Source organism: Falco peregrinus, chromosome 6 (assembly GCF_023634155.1).
Source record: "Falco peregrinus isolate bFalPer1 chromosome 6, bFalPer1.pri, whole genome shotgun sequence".
Lineage (NCBI taxonomy): Eukaryota > Metazoa > Chordata > Aves > Falconiformes > Falconidae > Falco > Falco peregrinus.
In genome coordinates this window covers 61,272,561-61,289,730 of record NC_073726.1, presented here as the reverse complement: position 1 = coordinate 61,289,730, position 17,170 = coordinate 61,272,561, and the positions used below count along the sequence as shown (strand labels likewise).

Genomic DNA, 17,170 nt, shown 5'->3' with positions numbered 1-17,170 from the left:
AAAAGATTCCCTTCTTCCTAAATTCCAACAAACCCAACTGTGAGATGGATATGTGATCCCCTCCCACCCCAAATTCATATTCTTCTTTCAATCTGGTCACTTTGGAAGAAACTTTCTGATTTTTTGGCTATGTTGCTGGCACCAACACAAGCCAGTCCTGCTGAGGTGGGTTATGTGATGTCCCCAGGTACCATGTAGACAGCTGTTTTGGCAGGTGCAGAGGTACAGGAGGGGGTTTGGACCTGTTTGTGGGGCTGCAGACAGCTATTTTGGCAGGCATGGAGGTACAGGGAGTGTGTGGGATGGACCTGTTTGTGGGCTCCCCCTTCCCTATTGCACCCAGCTGGCATGTGATGGAGACATTTGTCTTATGCCAGGTATTACCTGGAGAAGCAGTGTTCCTCCAGTACCTGCACTTGTGGGTGGCTATGGATTATTTAGGTTTGTTCATTCTTTTGCTTTCCTGGGAATTTAAAAAAAAAAAAAAAAAAAAAAAAAGAAGGAATTGTAGATGAGGGTAATGTTGCCAAGATTTCTTGCTTGCTTTCTGCTTTTGGTTTAATAAAAGGATCTGTCCCGTGGTTGTGTTTTGCTTCTCAGTCTCTCTATAACACTTCCAAAATTATTGCAAGTAATTTCTCAAGCACCGGAAAGCACAGAATCAGTAGTTGCAGATTTGTGTGATGGTTTTTTCCTTAAGTGGTTCCTTACCCACTTTTATCCACAGCTGTATTGACAAAGTCCTCATTACTTCCTCACTCTCCATGTTCCCCATTAACAACTCATTGAGAAGCAGCAGCTCGGCAGCCCAGCCGGTCCAGAACCACCCATTAATTCTGCTCACAGGCAGCGGAGCTCCTTCTCCAGCACTTCCTCTGCCACTCCGCCTTGGAGGAGCATTAACTCCCTGTACCACCTGGCAGCCTTTAGCTTTTCCCCTCGAGTATTAATTGAGTTGATGGATACGTGTCTGGTTTTAACCTTCTTTTCACTTTTCCTTCACTACTTTTCCCTGTATGTGGAGCAGTTCCTTAGGAAACTCCCATGGGCTATTGCTTGCTTCTTATTTTTCTGCCTGCCTTGCACATGCATGTGGACACACACACACACAAATATACCTGTCCCCTGCACATGCACACACGTGCCATTTGTAGCCTGTAGTCATTTGTGATTAATAGAAAGGGGTTGGGTTATCATCTGAATTTTGTTTCATGCTTTGGATAGTTATCAGTGTATGTGTCTAATTAATGTGATGCGGCCCCCTTATTGAGAGGAGTGTTCTGCTGCTATAAAATAACTTTAACTCTTTCAAAGCACCTCCGTAATGGGTACAGCCATGTCTGTAGCACAGATTGTATCCGTAGAACAACTTCAGTAAGAAGATAACTAGGGAAATGTGTCCTTGATTTAAATTACTATGTGGCACAAACTCCACGGGTATGACAGTCTCCAGCAAAGGCAGCAGAGAGTGGAGGGAGTGACAGGGAATGCTGAAGGAGAACAAGTGCTAGCACTGGGCATGTGGGAGTCCTGCTATGAAACCTGCATGAACCTTCCTTGCAAATTTCTATCTGAAGACGGGATTGCACACGCTTGATGTGCCTGTATGGCATAAGCCCATATAACCCTATATATTTTTATCCACTATTTAATTGAAAACTTCACGTGGTAAAACCATGGCCTTGCTGAACTCAAAGTTAACACCAGGGTTCATTTGACTGGGAACCACTGAAAAGAAATCCCAGATCCATCCTTACACAAATCCTCTAGATTTGCATCCTAGAAGTCAGACTTTCCACTTTAAAATAATCCCTTCAGAAACAGTATTGGCAGCGACATGAGATGGCACATGTTACAAGAAATGGTTCAGGCATATTCATAGCTTGGCTGTCTGACGGTACATCCTTGCTGGGCTGGGGCTGTATTCTACATCTAATTTATTAAGCTAGACTTAACACTGTCCATGGGGTGGCTGTAGGATTTTTTTCAAGAGAAAATTGCATGCAGCACTGTGAGAACAAGCACATTACCTGAGCCATTCCACACCGCACTCTCAGTGCTGGCATCTCTTCAGGGATTTATACCACAGCCAGTCGTGTCAAATCTGATGTCAAAACTGCCTGTGAAGTATTTCCCCATTGTGTTTGCTGGCAGAGTCATCACTTTGACTCTGTTGCACCATTAATGTTTTTAACACAGGAGAGGCAACAGGATGGCACATTCAAATGCTGGATGCGAGTTCAAAAACTGTAACTTGCAGATACCATTGTGCAGACTCTGGAGCACGAATGTCTTGGCACATGAAAGCATAAGGGTTAACAGTCCCTCCACCAAGGCAGGTCTCACTGAGGCTTGTGTGAAAGCAAGATTTGATCCTTCAGCCTGAACAAAATGCGGAATTGGATTTTTCAGAGGTTGGCTACATGGGTCACCCTTAGCTGGGCTTCTGTTGTGGTGGAGGAGCTGCCTAGTTTGGGATAACTGCATGGACTTGCATGGTGCATCAGTCAGAGCTGCTGGGTCCCTGGACAGGATCGCAACTGGCAGCTTTTTGAAGACATCAGGAAGTATTTGCTGTATCTGAAGACAAGTAGCTTATGGTGTAAATATAAAATATGAGGTTTGAAGCCCAGAAACCCATCTGAAATGTATGCTAAACATTGGAAAAAACATGCTTTTCTGTCCTCCAATAACACTTAAAAACTAGCGTTGTGTATATGGTTTCATCATACGTTCTAAAATGAAAACTGTCAGAACTGAGAATTTTCAATTCTTATATTGGGATTTTCTTTAAAAACCACCCATGAAAACATAAACAACAAACTAAATAAATGGATAGATCTTTTCATAATATTAGTTTCTGACTCTTACCTACAAGCAAAAACATCTCCCTACCTTTGTCTAGATAGGCTTTTTCTTGTAAAAGTGTAGCCTTATGCTTCTCAGAAGCACCGCTAACTCTTACTGGATTGCTTTTGCAATTTTAAACAGCAGTGACCTGCCTGTAGCACTTTGGCTGCCATTGCCACAAAGGTTTGCAGTCACCGCTCCTTGGCTGGAGTAAGTGAAGAAACTCAATGCCTATCACAACAGCATCCTCTTCAGTAGCTAAAGGACCCGGCAAACAGAAGTCATCCAAAGCAATTCTAATAATTCAACCATAGATAAGGTGCTTAAGTTAAAGGAAGGTCTGGTCTATACAGCTGTGTCCACTCAGAGCTGGTGAAACTGAGGAAGGGACAACATGAGGCACCTGTGAGAATTCACATCTGAACAGGATTAGCCCTTGGGTATTTGTCCCATTCCCGTTGTGATGCAGACCATGGAGCCAGTCCTCTCCGTGGTGGTTGATTTAATATATGCCATGAGTGTGTGTGCATGGCAGGGCAAGGCTCAGCATCTGAAAAGGAATGTGAAGTACCCCTGGAAACAGAGAGGCTGCACTTGAAATGATGATTATTTTCTTTGAGCACTGTGATTATTTGGGGAAATCTCTTGTGCGCAGTTGATGAGCTCCTGGTCCTGGAGCACACTGCAGGCTCTGCTGTGAACAAGGGCTTGGTGGCCTGTCCAGGGTTTGTGAGCCACAGCAGTGGAGGAGGACTGAGCCTGGTGAGGAGTGTGCCATCAGGAAGGCAGTTGAAGGCTGTATGCTGGAGAAGGTGACAGGTAGTCCCTCGTTTGGGATTCTCGTTGCCTGGCAAAAATTGTTAGGGAGTCACCTGTCCCAGGGGAGCTCGGAAGGGGTCACCTCCATAGTGGAGACTGGGAGAGAGTAAGGCAGGACACTGCTTTCGTGCAGGGGGTCCTGCCAAAAGGGTGGGTTACTCTGCAAGGCAGAGGGAGCGACTGAGGAGAGGAAGAACTGCTTAAGGTGCTGGGAAATCAAGGAGAAGAGGGTGGGTGTGCGTGGTGGCCCAGCCCTTGAAGGACGGGGCAGCAAGGTGGACCGTGAAGCCACAGTCAGTGAGCAACAGGGAACCTGCACCCTGCAGAGGTGGTAGGGACAGGGAAAATCCAGGGCCCGGGGTTACTGGGAACAGCAAGGTGTTCTTGGGAGCTGGGATTTCTTGGAGTGCTGACCCTAGTGCTTTGTGACTCCAGCATCACAGCAGGCAGTGTCCAGAAAGGAGCTTCATTGCACTCCTCACAGACACACGCGAAAATAACAAAGCATCCTGTTGCATTTTATAGTGCATATTTTTCATGCTTTTGCAGCTCACTGTTCCTCCTGTTTGTATACAGGTATAGTGCTGCTGCTGCTGAGGATAATAATAACAACAACGATGATGAAAAAGCCTGAGCTGTTGCATATGCATGATGGGACTTCTAATATCTCTGTGTGCCAGCAGGCCAAGCATGGAATGGTGGGCAGCCCAGTTCTGCTGCTTGTATCTTTGGAGGAGCGCAGGTTTTAGGCAATCCCTCATGTGGTTAAGCTTGATTGGAGTGGGTTACGCGTTATGTTTAGGTGTCATGTGTGTCCGTCCCATTCCCCCCATCCCTCCCCCCAATGATACCTGCTTTCCGATGAGCCGTTTCGTAACTTGGAAGAGCCCCAGAGACACCAGCCCTGCAAAAAATGAGATAGGTTTGACCTCCAGTTGGGCATGGGGGGGTTGTTGGCCCCAGTCTGGAAGGAGGGTGCTGGGGATAGGCGTGAGTGGGTGCCGGTGGGGAGCTGCCATGTCTGAGGATGATGTGGAGATGGACATCTGATAGCTGGGATGGGAGAGGAAGGCAAGTGGTTATTCCTTGTGGAGGGGTGCCAGCTGGGTATTGCCTGCAGATGTCTGCAAGGCAAAGGAGCATGTGGGTCCCCAAACTGTCCCAAAATAGATGTAGAGAGGTGCTGCATGGCAGGAGGGAACAGGGAGGGATGCTGTGTGGAGAGAGGAACCAGGAATGTGAGGGTTTGTGGGGCATTTATAATTCCCTTTGTTGTTGAAGTAGGGACCTGGGGAGGGCATGCTCCAAGGGGATCTGGCTGTCCCCTTGCCTGAAGCCTGGGGGGACAGTGCCCAGAAAGGTCCAGCACTTTGGGATCTGCTTTTTGTTAGCCTTCCCCATCCCTTCCCTCCCTGTCCCAGCTCTTTTCTGTGGGATGGGGATTGCTCTGTGCAGAGACCGCTCCCTGCATCTTGGTCCGGCATGTTTTTCCCCTTCGATGACAGCGCAGGAAAATATGAGCCTGTGACAAAGACGATCTTTTTTTGGGACATTACTTAAGCTCATGCTTAGCTTTGAATCACAGTGAATTAAAGAGGCTGGGAGCACATGCCTGAAGTTAAGCATAGGTACAGAGATGGGCTGGAGGAGGATGACAGAGCACTTGCTGACTCGCATCTCAGTAAGGTGCTTCTGCAGCAGTTGAGCTGCTCTTGACTTTCCATATCCTTCAGGCAGTGAAGCCCAGCAGCACGGTCCTACCATGGTTAGATTAATTTAGCTAAGGTGTGTGCTTCCAAAGCATGTAACTAGGTGACTTACCTGCTGTGTGTCTGCTCTGGAAACACAAAAGTACTGAACTCTCCTGTTTGTTACCTGCCCTTGTACCAGAGGTAAATCAATGTACACACCAGTGCCATGATGCATTCTTCTAACCCATTTTCACACGGTGTAGTTTGTAAAGTGAAATGTTTCTTATTGATGTCACATTGTCTTGTGGGTTGTCACACCCCTATAACTTCATGTTCCTCTTTCTACTTTGGCACACAAACAGTATTTAAAAAAAAATCATCCTCACGTGGTGTATAGGCTCTTGAAGGGTATTTTTAACCTATTGCACTCAGCCATATTTGGTTCTCTTCTCAAAATACAAGTTCCCTGACGTGCTCAGATATGCAGTGATGATTTTTTTTGCCTTGGAAAAAGGAATGTAATGTACTCTCAGCCAACTCCATGTCCTCTTGTACGGACTGTAATTAGCCTTTGGAGAAAATCCTTCTGCTTCCACGGAACACCGATTATCTTCCCTTTTGGGATTTATTGCACCAAATAGCCACATTCATTTCTATTTCTCTGTTGCAGTTCGCCAGACCAGGAAAGAAAAAAAAATGCAATTTTGTATTGCAATTACCATAGTTCCTGTAAATAATTTTATTTGCTCTGCTCTGTGCCGTGGTGGTGCAGATTTTGTGCTGGTTGAGGTTTTGACCTGCACAAGAGGAAGATAAAGTGTGAACCCCAAAGTCCCCTGTTCAGCTGCGGCGCTCTGCTTTTCTGTTTGCCCAGTGGATGTTATAGGAAGGCTCTGTCCATACAAGCCTATCTTAATTTCTCTGATCCAGATTGCGTTTGCTCACGCAAACCATAACCTAGAACTGAGTTTCCCTTTAATTGTTTTCCTAGCACCAAGTTTTGTGGGTAACTACATGCATTTTTACACTTCGGGTGTGATTTGCAGCTCCCTTTCCACTGTTTGCTCAGCAAGTGATGAAAACAACTCCCACCGATCACTTGTCCCCAGCTACTTAGTGCCCTGAGAGAAGGTCCCTTCTGCTCTGATGACACATGTCGCAGGTGACTGGGAAGCAGGTCACCTTCCAGGAGCAGATACACCCCTGCTTCTCCCCTCTTCCTCCTCTGACTGCTGCTGCCATCATGGCAAATGAGCTGGGTTATGGAAATCATTTCACCAGAGCCGTGGGAGATGATGTTCTGTCCTTATCTGCCTCCTTATATTGCTTCAGCAGGTCTGGGGAGAGCGAAAAGCCTTGGAAACAAATGCAGCCTGGTCTTGAGGTGATGGTGATGTGTTTGAATAGAATAATGATGAAAGTGGCAAGTCAGCCAAAGATGTCATATTTCAAAAAGAGGTTATTCATTTAAGCACCCGTGAGATTTGGGAACCCAGTGTCCTAGGGAAAGTTAGTGGCCTCAGGGCTTCTCTGTCCTTTGCGCTTTTGAAATATCTCATCCCTCTTCAAGAATATTAATATCAGAGCTATGTAAAGTCAAGTCTTCAAAAGAGAAATAAATGGCATAAAAAGCTCTAAATAGGAGAAGGATATTCCAGAATCAACATCATCTTAACTACATTTTTTCAGGGTATATCCTTTTGGAGTAAAGTTATGTACTTAAAATGTAAATTAGGTGCCCCACTGGGCACCTAATCCAGATTCTGGGTGTTTGGCTTTTTTTTCTTCCTTCTCTATGAAAAGGGACCACAGAAGGAAAAGCAAGTAAGGGAAAGCAATATTGAATAAAAAGGAGTGGGAGAAGGGAAGGGAGCAAAAGTAGGGGATGATGCTGCACTAGTAGGAACATCACCAGTATTAGAATGATGTACTGAGCTAATAAACGGAGGGAATACACAATTAAAGAAGAGGGGAAAGGGAGCCACATAGGAAATGAGACAAAAGAAGGTTCAGGCTAAGAAGTTAAGAGCATATTAATTACAGGCATTCCTTGAGGACAGTAGTAATTTAAAGGTTTTGTATCTTTTTTTTTTGTTGTTTGTGTGTTTTGGGTTTTTTTTTAATGTTATAGCAGTCTCTGTTAACATCTCTCAGCTACAGTATTTACAGTGAGGATGAAACAGTCAATGTGTCTAAATACTTTTAAGCAGTCCTGTCTAAACACAGGACTTCCAGCATAGTTTTCAAGTAGCTCTTGGACACAATTATTATTTTTTAACAATTCTACAATTTTTAGAATTTTATAGTATATTGTTATGAAGAGGGTTTTCTTCTACCCTTCTTCATCCCTTCCCCACACAGACTTTGTCTTCTGTTTACAGCTGTGGAAGAGACACCCATTTTGGACACCCCAGCTAGGTGATGAAGCAGACACAAAAACCTGCTGAGGACAGGAGAGCAGTTGCTGCAGCCTGAGTTGGTCTGGGGATGTTGTCCACCTTGATTTAACAGGCAGCATCCTTCCAAGGTGTTCAGCTGCAGATATTTTATTTTTATCTCCAAACTGGGACTTAAGTCTCTGGTTCTCATTTAAGGTTTGGCATTTTTCTCTTGGTCCCCAAATAATTTTTAGCATAGACAAGGCAAACAATGCTGTGTGCTTCATCTAAGGCTTGGGCAGCTCTTTTTAGGACGTGGGACTGCCCAGGTCTTGTGGAGTGAAGGACCATGTCTGATAGTGTCCACACTTTGCTCAAGTTGGGGCTGTGGCTGAGTCCCACTATCCACTCTAGGGGGTGGTTTTATGTATTTTTGCTCAGGTGACACAACAGTTGGTACCTGAAGGTGTAGTGGCTTGATAGCGCTAAAAGTGAAACAAAACAGTCTGATTTCTGACACTGGCACAGCAGGATCAGTTGCAAAGGTCCGTGCTTTCAGTGCGAGGTGCGCATGGCATCAATAGGAGATCCTGGAGACTTCCTTGGGCATCACCTCTCTATCCCTGGCATCTTGGCGTGGGGGCATCCCCTCTCCTGTGGCCGGGGTGTGTACCTGGAGCATGAGCCAGAGCAGGACACGGTCCTGTGCCAGGGTTTTGCCCTCTTTTTGGGATACACTGTGCAAAGGATGGGGTGGTGGGAGGGCTAGCCAGGCAGGTGCACTGACCTCGCAGAAGCCCTGTAAATGAGCATGGCTCATAAATATCACTTTTCAAATAATCCTGCTCCACAGACAGGGCGAGACATCTTGATTTAGAGCTGCTTGAAATTTGCTGAGCTGGTTTGCTCTCCCATGCTTTCGTTTTGCTTGCACCCTTCTCTCTCTCCGTATATATATATATTCTCACATCCATACACACACACGCACCCCCCTGCTCTCTCGCTCTCTCTACCTGTTATTTTGATGCTAGTGCACTGTAGCATTCATGTCTCTGTGCTTTCCCAGGCCGTTCATTGTACTGCCTCCCCTGATGGAGTGGATACGAGTTGCCGTGGCTCACGCGGGGCACCGTCGCAGTTTCTCGGTGGACAGCGATGACGTACGGCAGGCAGCGAGGCTCTTACTGCCGGGAGTTGACTGCGAACCTCGACAATTAAAGTAAGTCCACCAAAAAAATCGGCTGCTTTGTGATAAACGTGTGTCTCTTTCCTAGTGACAGCAAGCAAGCCAGCAGGCAGAGGGACTGTGTTATTGCCTTGAGAGGTGCATGGATGCTCAGGCTTGTCACTGTGTGTGTTGCAAAATCGGCTCCCGGTATTTGCTCACATCCGTGGCTAAGCTGGTTGCATGGTAATGGGTGCCTGAATATCTCACAGCTGGATCAAGTCTGTAATCTGTTCGTCAGAGCTTGTATAGTGGTTGTTTGGTTTTTTCTCTTACTTACAAGGTTCTGCTTGCTAATGAGGGACTGAAATTCTGCTAATTGTCTGCTTCACGTTGCTTTGCTATAAAATACGGGAATGTAATTGGCAGGGCTGCAGATATTTTTTCATGGCTTTGTTTTCAGCATTAATGCTTAAAGGGCCATTTAAACTTATAGGTAAGACTACCTCTTGCAGTAAAATTGTATTTGTCATGCTAATGTCGGTTCAAAGTAGTTGTAAATGTCAGCCTAGATAATTTGACTTTTTCATGTATCAGATATGACCTTTTGGTTTTCTAATGAAGTCTTAAAGTATTCATTGTCAGGATATGTTTTTAGTGTCTGTTTTGCCTTATTATTACGTACATGTATAAAAGCATGATCTAGGGCTGTTCTGGAGTCAAAAATATATTTAGTTTTGATTTTTTATATGAAAAGGCACTCTGAACCTGCCAAAGTAGAAATTGCTCACTGCTATTTCTTCACAAATCTGTACATAAACCCCAATTTTCAGCAGTCTGCCTTTTCATACAGCAGTACGTGCATTCTTTCTTGCAACACAGAAAGCAGAGGGGTGATCTACATGATTAGCTGTGACAAGCTGCATCGGAGCAGCTGCCTTGTGTTGACTCTGGCCTTGACATGCTCTTTCACCAGAGAGTATAATACTTGCATAGGCTTTTTATAGTCCCTGCTTTTCAATATTTAATTGAAGAAATATGTTGAATTTCAAAGGCAAAATCTTGAGCGTTTCAGATTTCAAATCTTGGCTTTAATTGCTTTCCTTTCGTGTGATCATCTTGGCCCTTGTTTCCAGAAGTGCAGCGTTCTGTGTCCCTACTGAAATGTCAGGACTTACAGGTACTACACACTTTCTGAAGACCTAGGACTTGGTTTTGAAAAGGCACAATTAATTTGATACCTATTCCAGTATTTAGATAGGATTGCAAATAAGGCAATAATGTTTCTACTCTACAGCCTCTATCTTAAAAATTAAGGTAGATACAGTTAAATATCTGTGGATTAAAAAACACAATATACCATTCTTAAAGTTGTATTTTGTCCAAGTGTGTGTGTGTGTATATGTGATGCCATGACAATTTTCCAGGAGTTTCAAAAGCATTTGAAGTTGAGGATAGTTTTATTACGCTGCAAAAAAATTTATTAATTATGAGGAACAAATCAGCACTTCGTTTAAAGTTGCCATCAAGAATTCATTTAATAAAAAATAGAAGTGGTTGCTGTTGTCCTGCTTGTCTTAAAGTGGGAATGAGCCTGAAGAGTGTCGCCTGGAATTAATCAGTTGGGAATGAAAAGAGAAATCATTCCTGAGACAAAAATCTGGATTTTAAAGTGGCCAGGCTTCACTATGTGCCCTTATTTGACAATGGCCTGATTCACACACTGATGTCCCAGGATGACAGTCTCACTCTGTTGTGAGGTCTGCAGAGGTCTGCAAAGGAGTGCCTGCATACTTTGGGCTTTATTTTAAGGTCTGTGCCTTCTGCCAGTTAGTGCAGCAGGTTCTTTGCGTAGCTGCAAATAAGACCCCGGCTGCCTGAAATCCTGAGATCAAAGGAAGGACCAACCTTTTCTGAAGAATAATGTAAGGCATCAGGATGTTAATTTGAAACTTTGCACTTGTAATTTTTTATTTGTATTCAGTGCAGACCCTCAGCACTTACCATTTCCACTAAGGCAAGCGCCAGCCTTTCATGCCTACTATCTAGGCATTTCGTTAGGGAAGGAGTGTTTCCAGCTATCAACTCCTCAGCAAGCATCAATTCCATAAATTCCCCCTATGGGGGGAGGAGAGAAAATACAACAACTTTGCCAGGGGATGGCTTTTCAAATAAGCTGTGTGATGGATGACAGCTGGAGGATTTTAAATGCAGTTAGCTTGATATATATTGTGACTTTTATAGAAGCGGCTTAATAAGCATTACCTTGAAACTGGTTAAATTGCTAGGCTTTTCTTAGCTGTCTTTAGTACCTGTAATATAGAGACCTGAACCCAAAAGTTCCCATGGTCCCATGTGAAATTGCATCATTCTGTGGTGTTGATTCACAACCTGTTGTTGCAAACTCACAAAACAAAATCAGCTTGCACGCTGAAAGCCATGCATACAGGGAGAAGGAGAGGGAGAGATTGGCAGGATCTCAAAGGCTATGGAGTTCAGGATCAGTTCAGATAAAAACCAAATGTTCAATTTCTTATCTGAACTACAGCATGGAGGTCTCCCAGCAGATTCTTGTGACACTTCACAGCACAATCACATACTTCAGCAGTGAGGTTCCCAATATGTGGCTTTGTAAATCATCCCTGCATTCTTTCTGCCTTTCATTCCAATACTTCCGCTCTTTCTTCCCTCCTCTGATCCTTTTTTAAAAATCCATCACCGTAATTTCGTGCAATATTTTCATCTCCTGAAAGGGGGGCCGCTCTTGCTCTGGGTAGAGGAGTGAGGGAAGCTGCAATCAGGCAGGAGCTGCCTGTCTCCTTCCTGATCTCTTTTCATTTTACAGCAGCAGACATGCCAGAAAGTTTCTTCCCTTTCCCCAGCCTTGGGAGATAAGCAGGGATATAAATGTTCACCTTCCCCCAGGGGCAGAAGCTTTAGACAGACCAGTTGTCTCCACCTTTTGCAAGAAGGTAGGTTTCACAGATGAGTGGACTTCTGGATGCCCAGCAGCTAGCGGAGGTGGAAGCCCGAGTTGTGTCCACAATATTCTTTGTCATACTGGGAGACCAGACTTAAATAAAGCCTTGCCTGTACCCAGGCTCTGTTGGGCCGCCTGAAGCAGCTGGATGTAGTCAGTAGAGAACTGTGTGCAAGGAAGCTCTCTGCTGGCCTGAATCTGGTGACGGTGGGTGCTCTGCACTCTGCTCCAGACCTTTTACTGATGAAGGCATCAGGGATTAAGGTAATTTGTTGCCAAAAAGGAGCATGATGGTAAAAACTGTGTCGACCTCCCTTTCTGCTGCAATAAGGTAGTATGTATCACTTCTCAGTCTGCACTGGGTCTGGCTGGCTGCAAACAGATGCATTGTTTTGGCTGCTCCTCATCATCACATCTGCAAGGGGTACCTTTCCCCTTGCCCCGCCTAAACGCAAGAAGCTCTTTGCATGTCTTTCCTTCCTCCATTCTGTGGGAAGTTTGTTTAAAAAAAAAAAACAAAAAACAACCAGTGTGTTAGACGTGGTGGGGAGGATTGCTAATGGATGACTATATCTGGGGACTAGAGGCTGATGGCAGGGAAATAGAGCAAGGGAGAAGCATCCTGTATGGCTCAGCACAAAGACTGCCGTGCTTTTTATCAGGGTCAGTGGCTTCATTTCTAGTTGCAGTATATTATGGCAATCCTGGAGGACGTAAAGATGCCAGAACAAACTGACCCGAGAGGTGGTGCTGTCATGTGGGGGACTGTTGTTACCTGGTCACTTCTGCACCTGACTGGATAAAGGTCTGTATTCTGGTCAGTCAGTCATTAAGGAGGGATATAGTCTAGTTTGTGTGCACGCATGTTCATTCTCATATCCAGAATCAGCAAAAATTGAAGAAAAATCCACAGTCTTGGAGATGTGAGTGCAATTCCCCTCTACAAAGGGTGATTCCCATGTGTCATTTGAAGCATTTTTTTTATGCCCTCAGCATTACCTCAGACCTCTGATTCCAAGTCATCCCCTATCCGGTTTCTCTGGGAAATCCACTTTTCTCAGATGTTTCTGGGCTCGGAAAGCAGCCCCCTTCCCCCTGAGAAGGGCTCCGTGCTCTGCTGAAGGGAATCAGCTGGGCAGCATCTTCAGTCGTGGTACTTCCAGTGATGCAGGAAGAGGCATATCCGCAGATTCCAGCTTGCACTGTCTGAGGGTGGGATTCTGGCTCCTGAACCCCAAACATCCCAGCTGGACATCTGATCCCCACTTGGCTGGGGAAGAAATGCCCAGCGGGGTTGCTGACCTAGCCTATGTCAAGGGACCTTCCTGGTGTCTGAATGAAGAGGAACACCAGATGTGTCTCCCATGGCACCAAGATGTCCCAGAAGCATTTGCCTGTGAGGCTGTCAGTGTCCCCTGTGCCCTTGCCTAGTAGGCTGCAAAGTTCCTGGCTGGGATTTGAAGAAGAAGCAGAGTTCACTCATCTTGAGGAGTGGTTTCTTCTTATCCATAGGTGAAAAGGCTTGTGCCTTTCTCTTGTATGGTGCAGACTGAGGTTGCTCCCTGTGGTATTCATTACTGTCCACCACAGCCACACACGGAGGCATGTGCCACACTGTGGCACAAGGAGCCTGGGACAATTCTGTAGAGTTCTGAAGTCCTTTTTGGCAGCTGTACCCAAAGGGCAGCAACGGGAAATGGCATTTTTGCTGCCAGGCTCCTCGCAGGTGGAGTCCCACAGGGGTCTGTCTTCCTCTTGCTTCATCCTGCATTGGCGTACAACCTGTGGAGACCCCTCAGGCTCTGGTACCACCAGAGTGCCCGTGAGAAGCGTCACAGTCCCTTGTTTGCAATCGCTGGTTGTTGGGGGGACGCTGGAGGACAGAGCTAGGCAGTGGGGCTTGCATGCCAACCCCACTGGTGCAGTCAGAGCCCCTGCTTATGTTTCGGTCAGGTTTAGTTGGAGGTGGTAGCATTGCTGCTGGTCGGGGCAGAGCTGGTGAGAGCAGGAGCTGGTGTGACAGGGCTTGTCCCTGTGCACAGATGGAGAGCCATAACTTGGTCCCCTTTAATCACTTGCTTATACACCACAGCAGCATTGTGGAGTTATGGCTGGGTTCCCTGGTGGTGCTGGGCTCGTGTATAGCGAATGCAGCAAATATCCCTTTTCTTCTTTGCCTGGCCGTGAGTCTGGGTCTTAGCTCTGCCTGTGACCATGGGCATGCACGCTTTGCTCATCTCTTCCTGGGATGCAGAGGTGAAATTGGTGTCTGCAGGTGCTGGCCTTGAAGAGGCACCTGTGAGAGGTGCGCATCAGTGCCAGCAGAGGCCATCACCCAAGAACTTAAGTGAATACTTTGCCTTTGTTTTTGGGAAGAAAACCCTGGGGGAAAAAGGAAAACCAAATAATAGCAACAAGGTTATGAAAATGGAAAAACAATAATCAAAAGGAGAGCAAACTGTGCAGCTTAATGCACTCAAATTGAGGTGAGCCAATAACCTCTATCCCAGCGATGAGAAAGAGCTGCCTCACAAAATCAGAGGGTCAGAGGGAAATATTTTTAACAAAGCCTGGAGTAGTGCCATATCTCTAAGGATTAATAATAGTAATGCCCAATGTTTGAAAAGGATGAAAAATGATCCAAGGAAAATTCCAGGCTGTTAGTGCAAGGCCTTTGAATGTTTTTTCAGGCAAAGACTGATTAAAGACATGTTGTCAAGGGAAAAATGGGATAAAATGTGACACAGATTTTCTAAAGATAGATCTTGCCAGACTAATCCAATAACTTTTTGATAAGATAACTGATTTTCTACCCCAAGGAAATTCAGTAGATTTCATCTATTTGGACTTGAGTGAACAATTTGATGCAGTCCATGCAGGGAGCTATTAGTTAGGATGGAGAAGATGGGGTTAGTAAGGGAATTGGAAAGTGAGCAGGGGCTGGCTTCACGAGAGAGGTAGCAAGGGCTGCATTGGCTGCGATAGGGTTACAAGCAGAGATCTTCAGCTCTCACTCATAAGAACCGGTATTTTTTAATTTTCAGAAAGGGTTTTGGCACAAATCTTAGCAGTGTGCTCATGAAGTTAAAATTTGCTGATGCCATGGTGCTGAGAGGCATTGTCCTGACAGAGGAAGTTTGGGAAATCATCCAGGAAAAAGTGGATGACCTTGAGGGCTGGGACAAAAGAAATGGGATGAAATGCAATTTTCCACAAATGGAAGGCAAACACGCGGAAATGAATTGGAAAAAATCATAGTGCAGTGTATATGTAACATATACACTATATATGCAGCATAAGATATATATATTGGGAGCCGAGTATTGGAAAGGTGGTGGTAAAGACTGTAGAGCAGTGTTTCATCTCAGAATGGCTGTAAACCACAAAAGTGGATTTTTCCCCAGCCATAAAAAAAACCCAAACCAAATGCATTTTGAAGATGCATTGGGAGAAGTATTTCCAGTAGGAGGAGGAAAATATTGGTGCCTCTGTACATGAAAGTGGTAGGAAGTGATGTGGAATCGCAAATCCTGTGTCCGAGTCAAGAAAATATTCACATTGGACCCAGTAGAGAGAAATGGGCTGGGGTGGTTTGAGTTTTGACAAAACATTCTTATGAAGGAAGCCTAGAAGAAAGGGACTCATTCAGCTGAGCAAAGTGGGTGCTGAGGGAACGTGTGACTCTTCTCCAGAAATACAGTAAACACCGCAGAAGGAAAAATACACTATTTAAAGGGCAGCGTGGACACAGGAATATGTGAATGTTAACAAGTCATAAGTTCAAACTGAAAGCGTAGATGGATCTGAGCCTTGCTGCAGCGTAGGACTGGGTTTATTAACCCTCCAGCCCCATATGCTTCAGCAGCCACTGCCCCATTGCAGCCATAGCCAGGGCTCCCAGTTGCATTTACAGCTCTGATTCAGAAAGGTCTCTGGGCAAATGCAATGCCTGCCTTTGAAAACTTGTCTTTAATTGAAAAAAAGTCCTAATTTCCAGTTAGGCTTGGCCTGAGAATACCTAAATCTGCTTTTCTGTCAGGGACCATCCTTTTAAAAGAAGGCAGTCTAGGAAAATAGGATTATCAACCTCAAGAGTGTAGCTTATTTAACATGCGAGCATCCTTGGGTCATTCTAGAGAGTTTTCTTAAAACTGTGGAAAGGGAAAAGTACAGCAACATAAAGGGCAGATGTGTTATTTTGTTCTTTCAGAGCAGTCTGTACCATTTGCCATGTCATCGTAATACCATACCGCACATGCAATTCTAACTTGAAAGTGAAAGAGGAAGAGTTGCATTTAATGTTTTATTTATGGAAATCCTGTGCCTGTGCTAGAGCATGAAAATATAGACTTTAATAAATAGAGATTTGAAGGCAGAAAAATATTTCCACTGCTCTTTGCTCTCTCTTAAAATGTGCTGTGTAAGGGGCCGAGTTTCTGGAGAGGGAGAGAGTAAAAAATCACTAAGAAATTCTGCTATTTAATTACATACAGCCACTTTTAAGTGGAGATGGTTGGTGTTTGCCTGGCTCCTTGAACGTCCTTGTTCTTCCCACAAATTTTCACTACTCCTTTAACATCAGCCATGGCTATTGCCATAATTAGACACAAAATGGCAAACCAGCGAGCAGTAGCAAACAAGCTACTTGACAAAATCCAGCAGTCTCTTGGGGCAGATGGTGCCAGTGGATGAAGGAGATTTTATTACTTAAAAGGTAGAGCACGGGTTTCCTGAGGTGAATCTCAACTTCTCCTGCCAACTGGCTGCTTGAAGACAACAGTAATAAAAAAAAATACTGAAGTGGAGGACCTTGTCCTCATGTTCTCCTTCACTTTTCGGGCAGAACACACTTGTATTTTTATGGGCTTTAGGATCCAGCTTCCTGGGTTTTTCCCATTGCAAGCAAGTTCATTACTGTTTCATATGCTCTGTCTCTATACACATTCCTGAATATAATAATCAGGATACAGATAACATACTGTCTTCCACTCCTAAGTGAATACTTGTGCTACCTATTTATATGAAAGATGAAGCTGACCCAAATTCTCCTATGATATGTTGGCCTTGTTCAAAATCTGAAGTCAGAATATGTCTGAACATGGTTCCTGGCTTATGTACATGGGAATGTAATATAAAGAGTGTTTTGAAATACAGATTTTGAGTCTTGATTTGATAGTCACACCACTTTTTACATTTATTTTCCAGTATCTGTAACCAATTTATTCTCAGGCCTTTGACAAGAATAAGAAGTTGGCTAATAAATATCTGTAGTATTTTTATTTTCTTG

The 17,170-nt window shown here is 44.7% G+C and overlaps 1 protein-coding gene across 3 annotated transcripts in view; it reads left to right on the top strand.

Moving 5' to 3' along the window:
- Positions 1-17,170, top strand: part of ABTB3 (ankyrin repeat and BTB domain containing 3) — a 187,781-nt gene that overhangs the window by 121,414 nt on the left and 49,197 nt on the right. For all 3 annotated transcript variants that reach the window (XM_055808511.1, XM_055808510.1, XM_013299071.3), the window contains exon 4: positions 8,805-8,957. In XM_055808511.1, the coding sequence (XP_055664486.1) occupies positions 8,805-8,957 (153 nt within the window). The remainder of the gene's footprint in view (positions 1-8,804; positions 8,958-17,170) is intronic.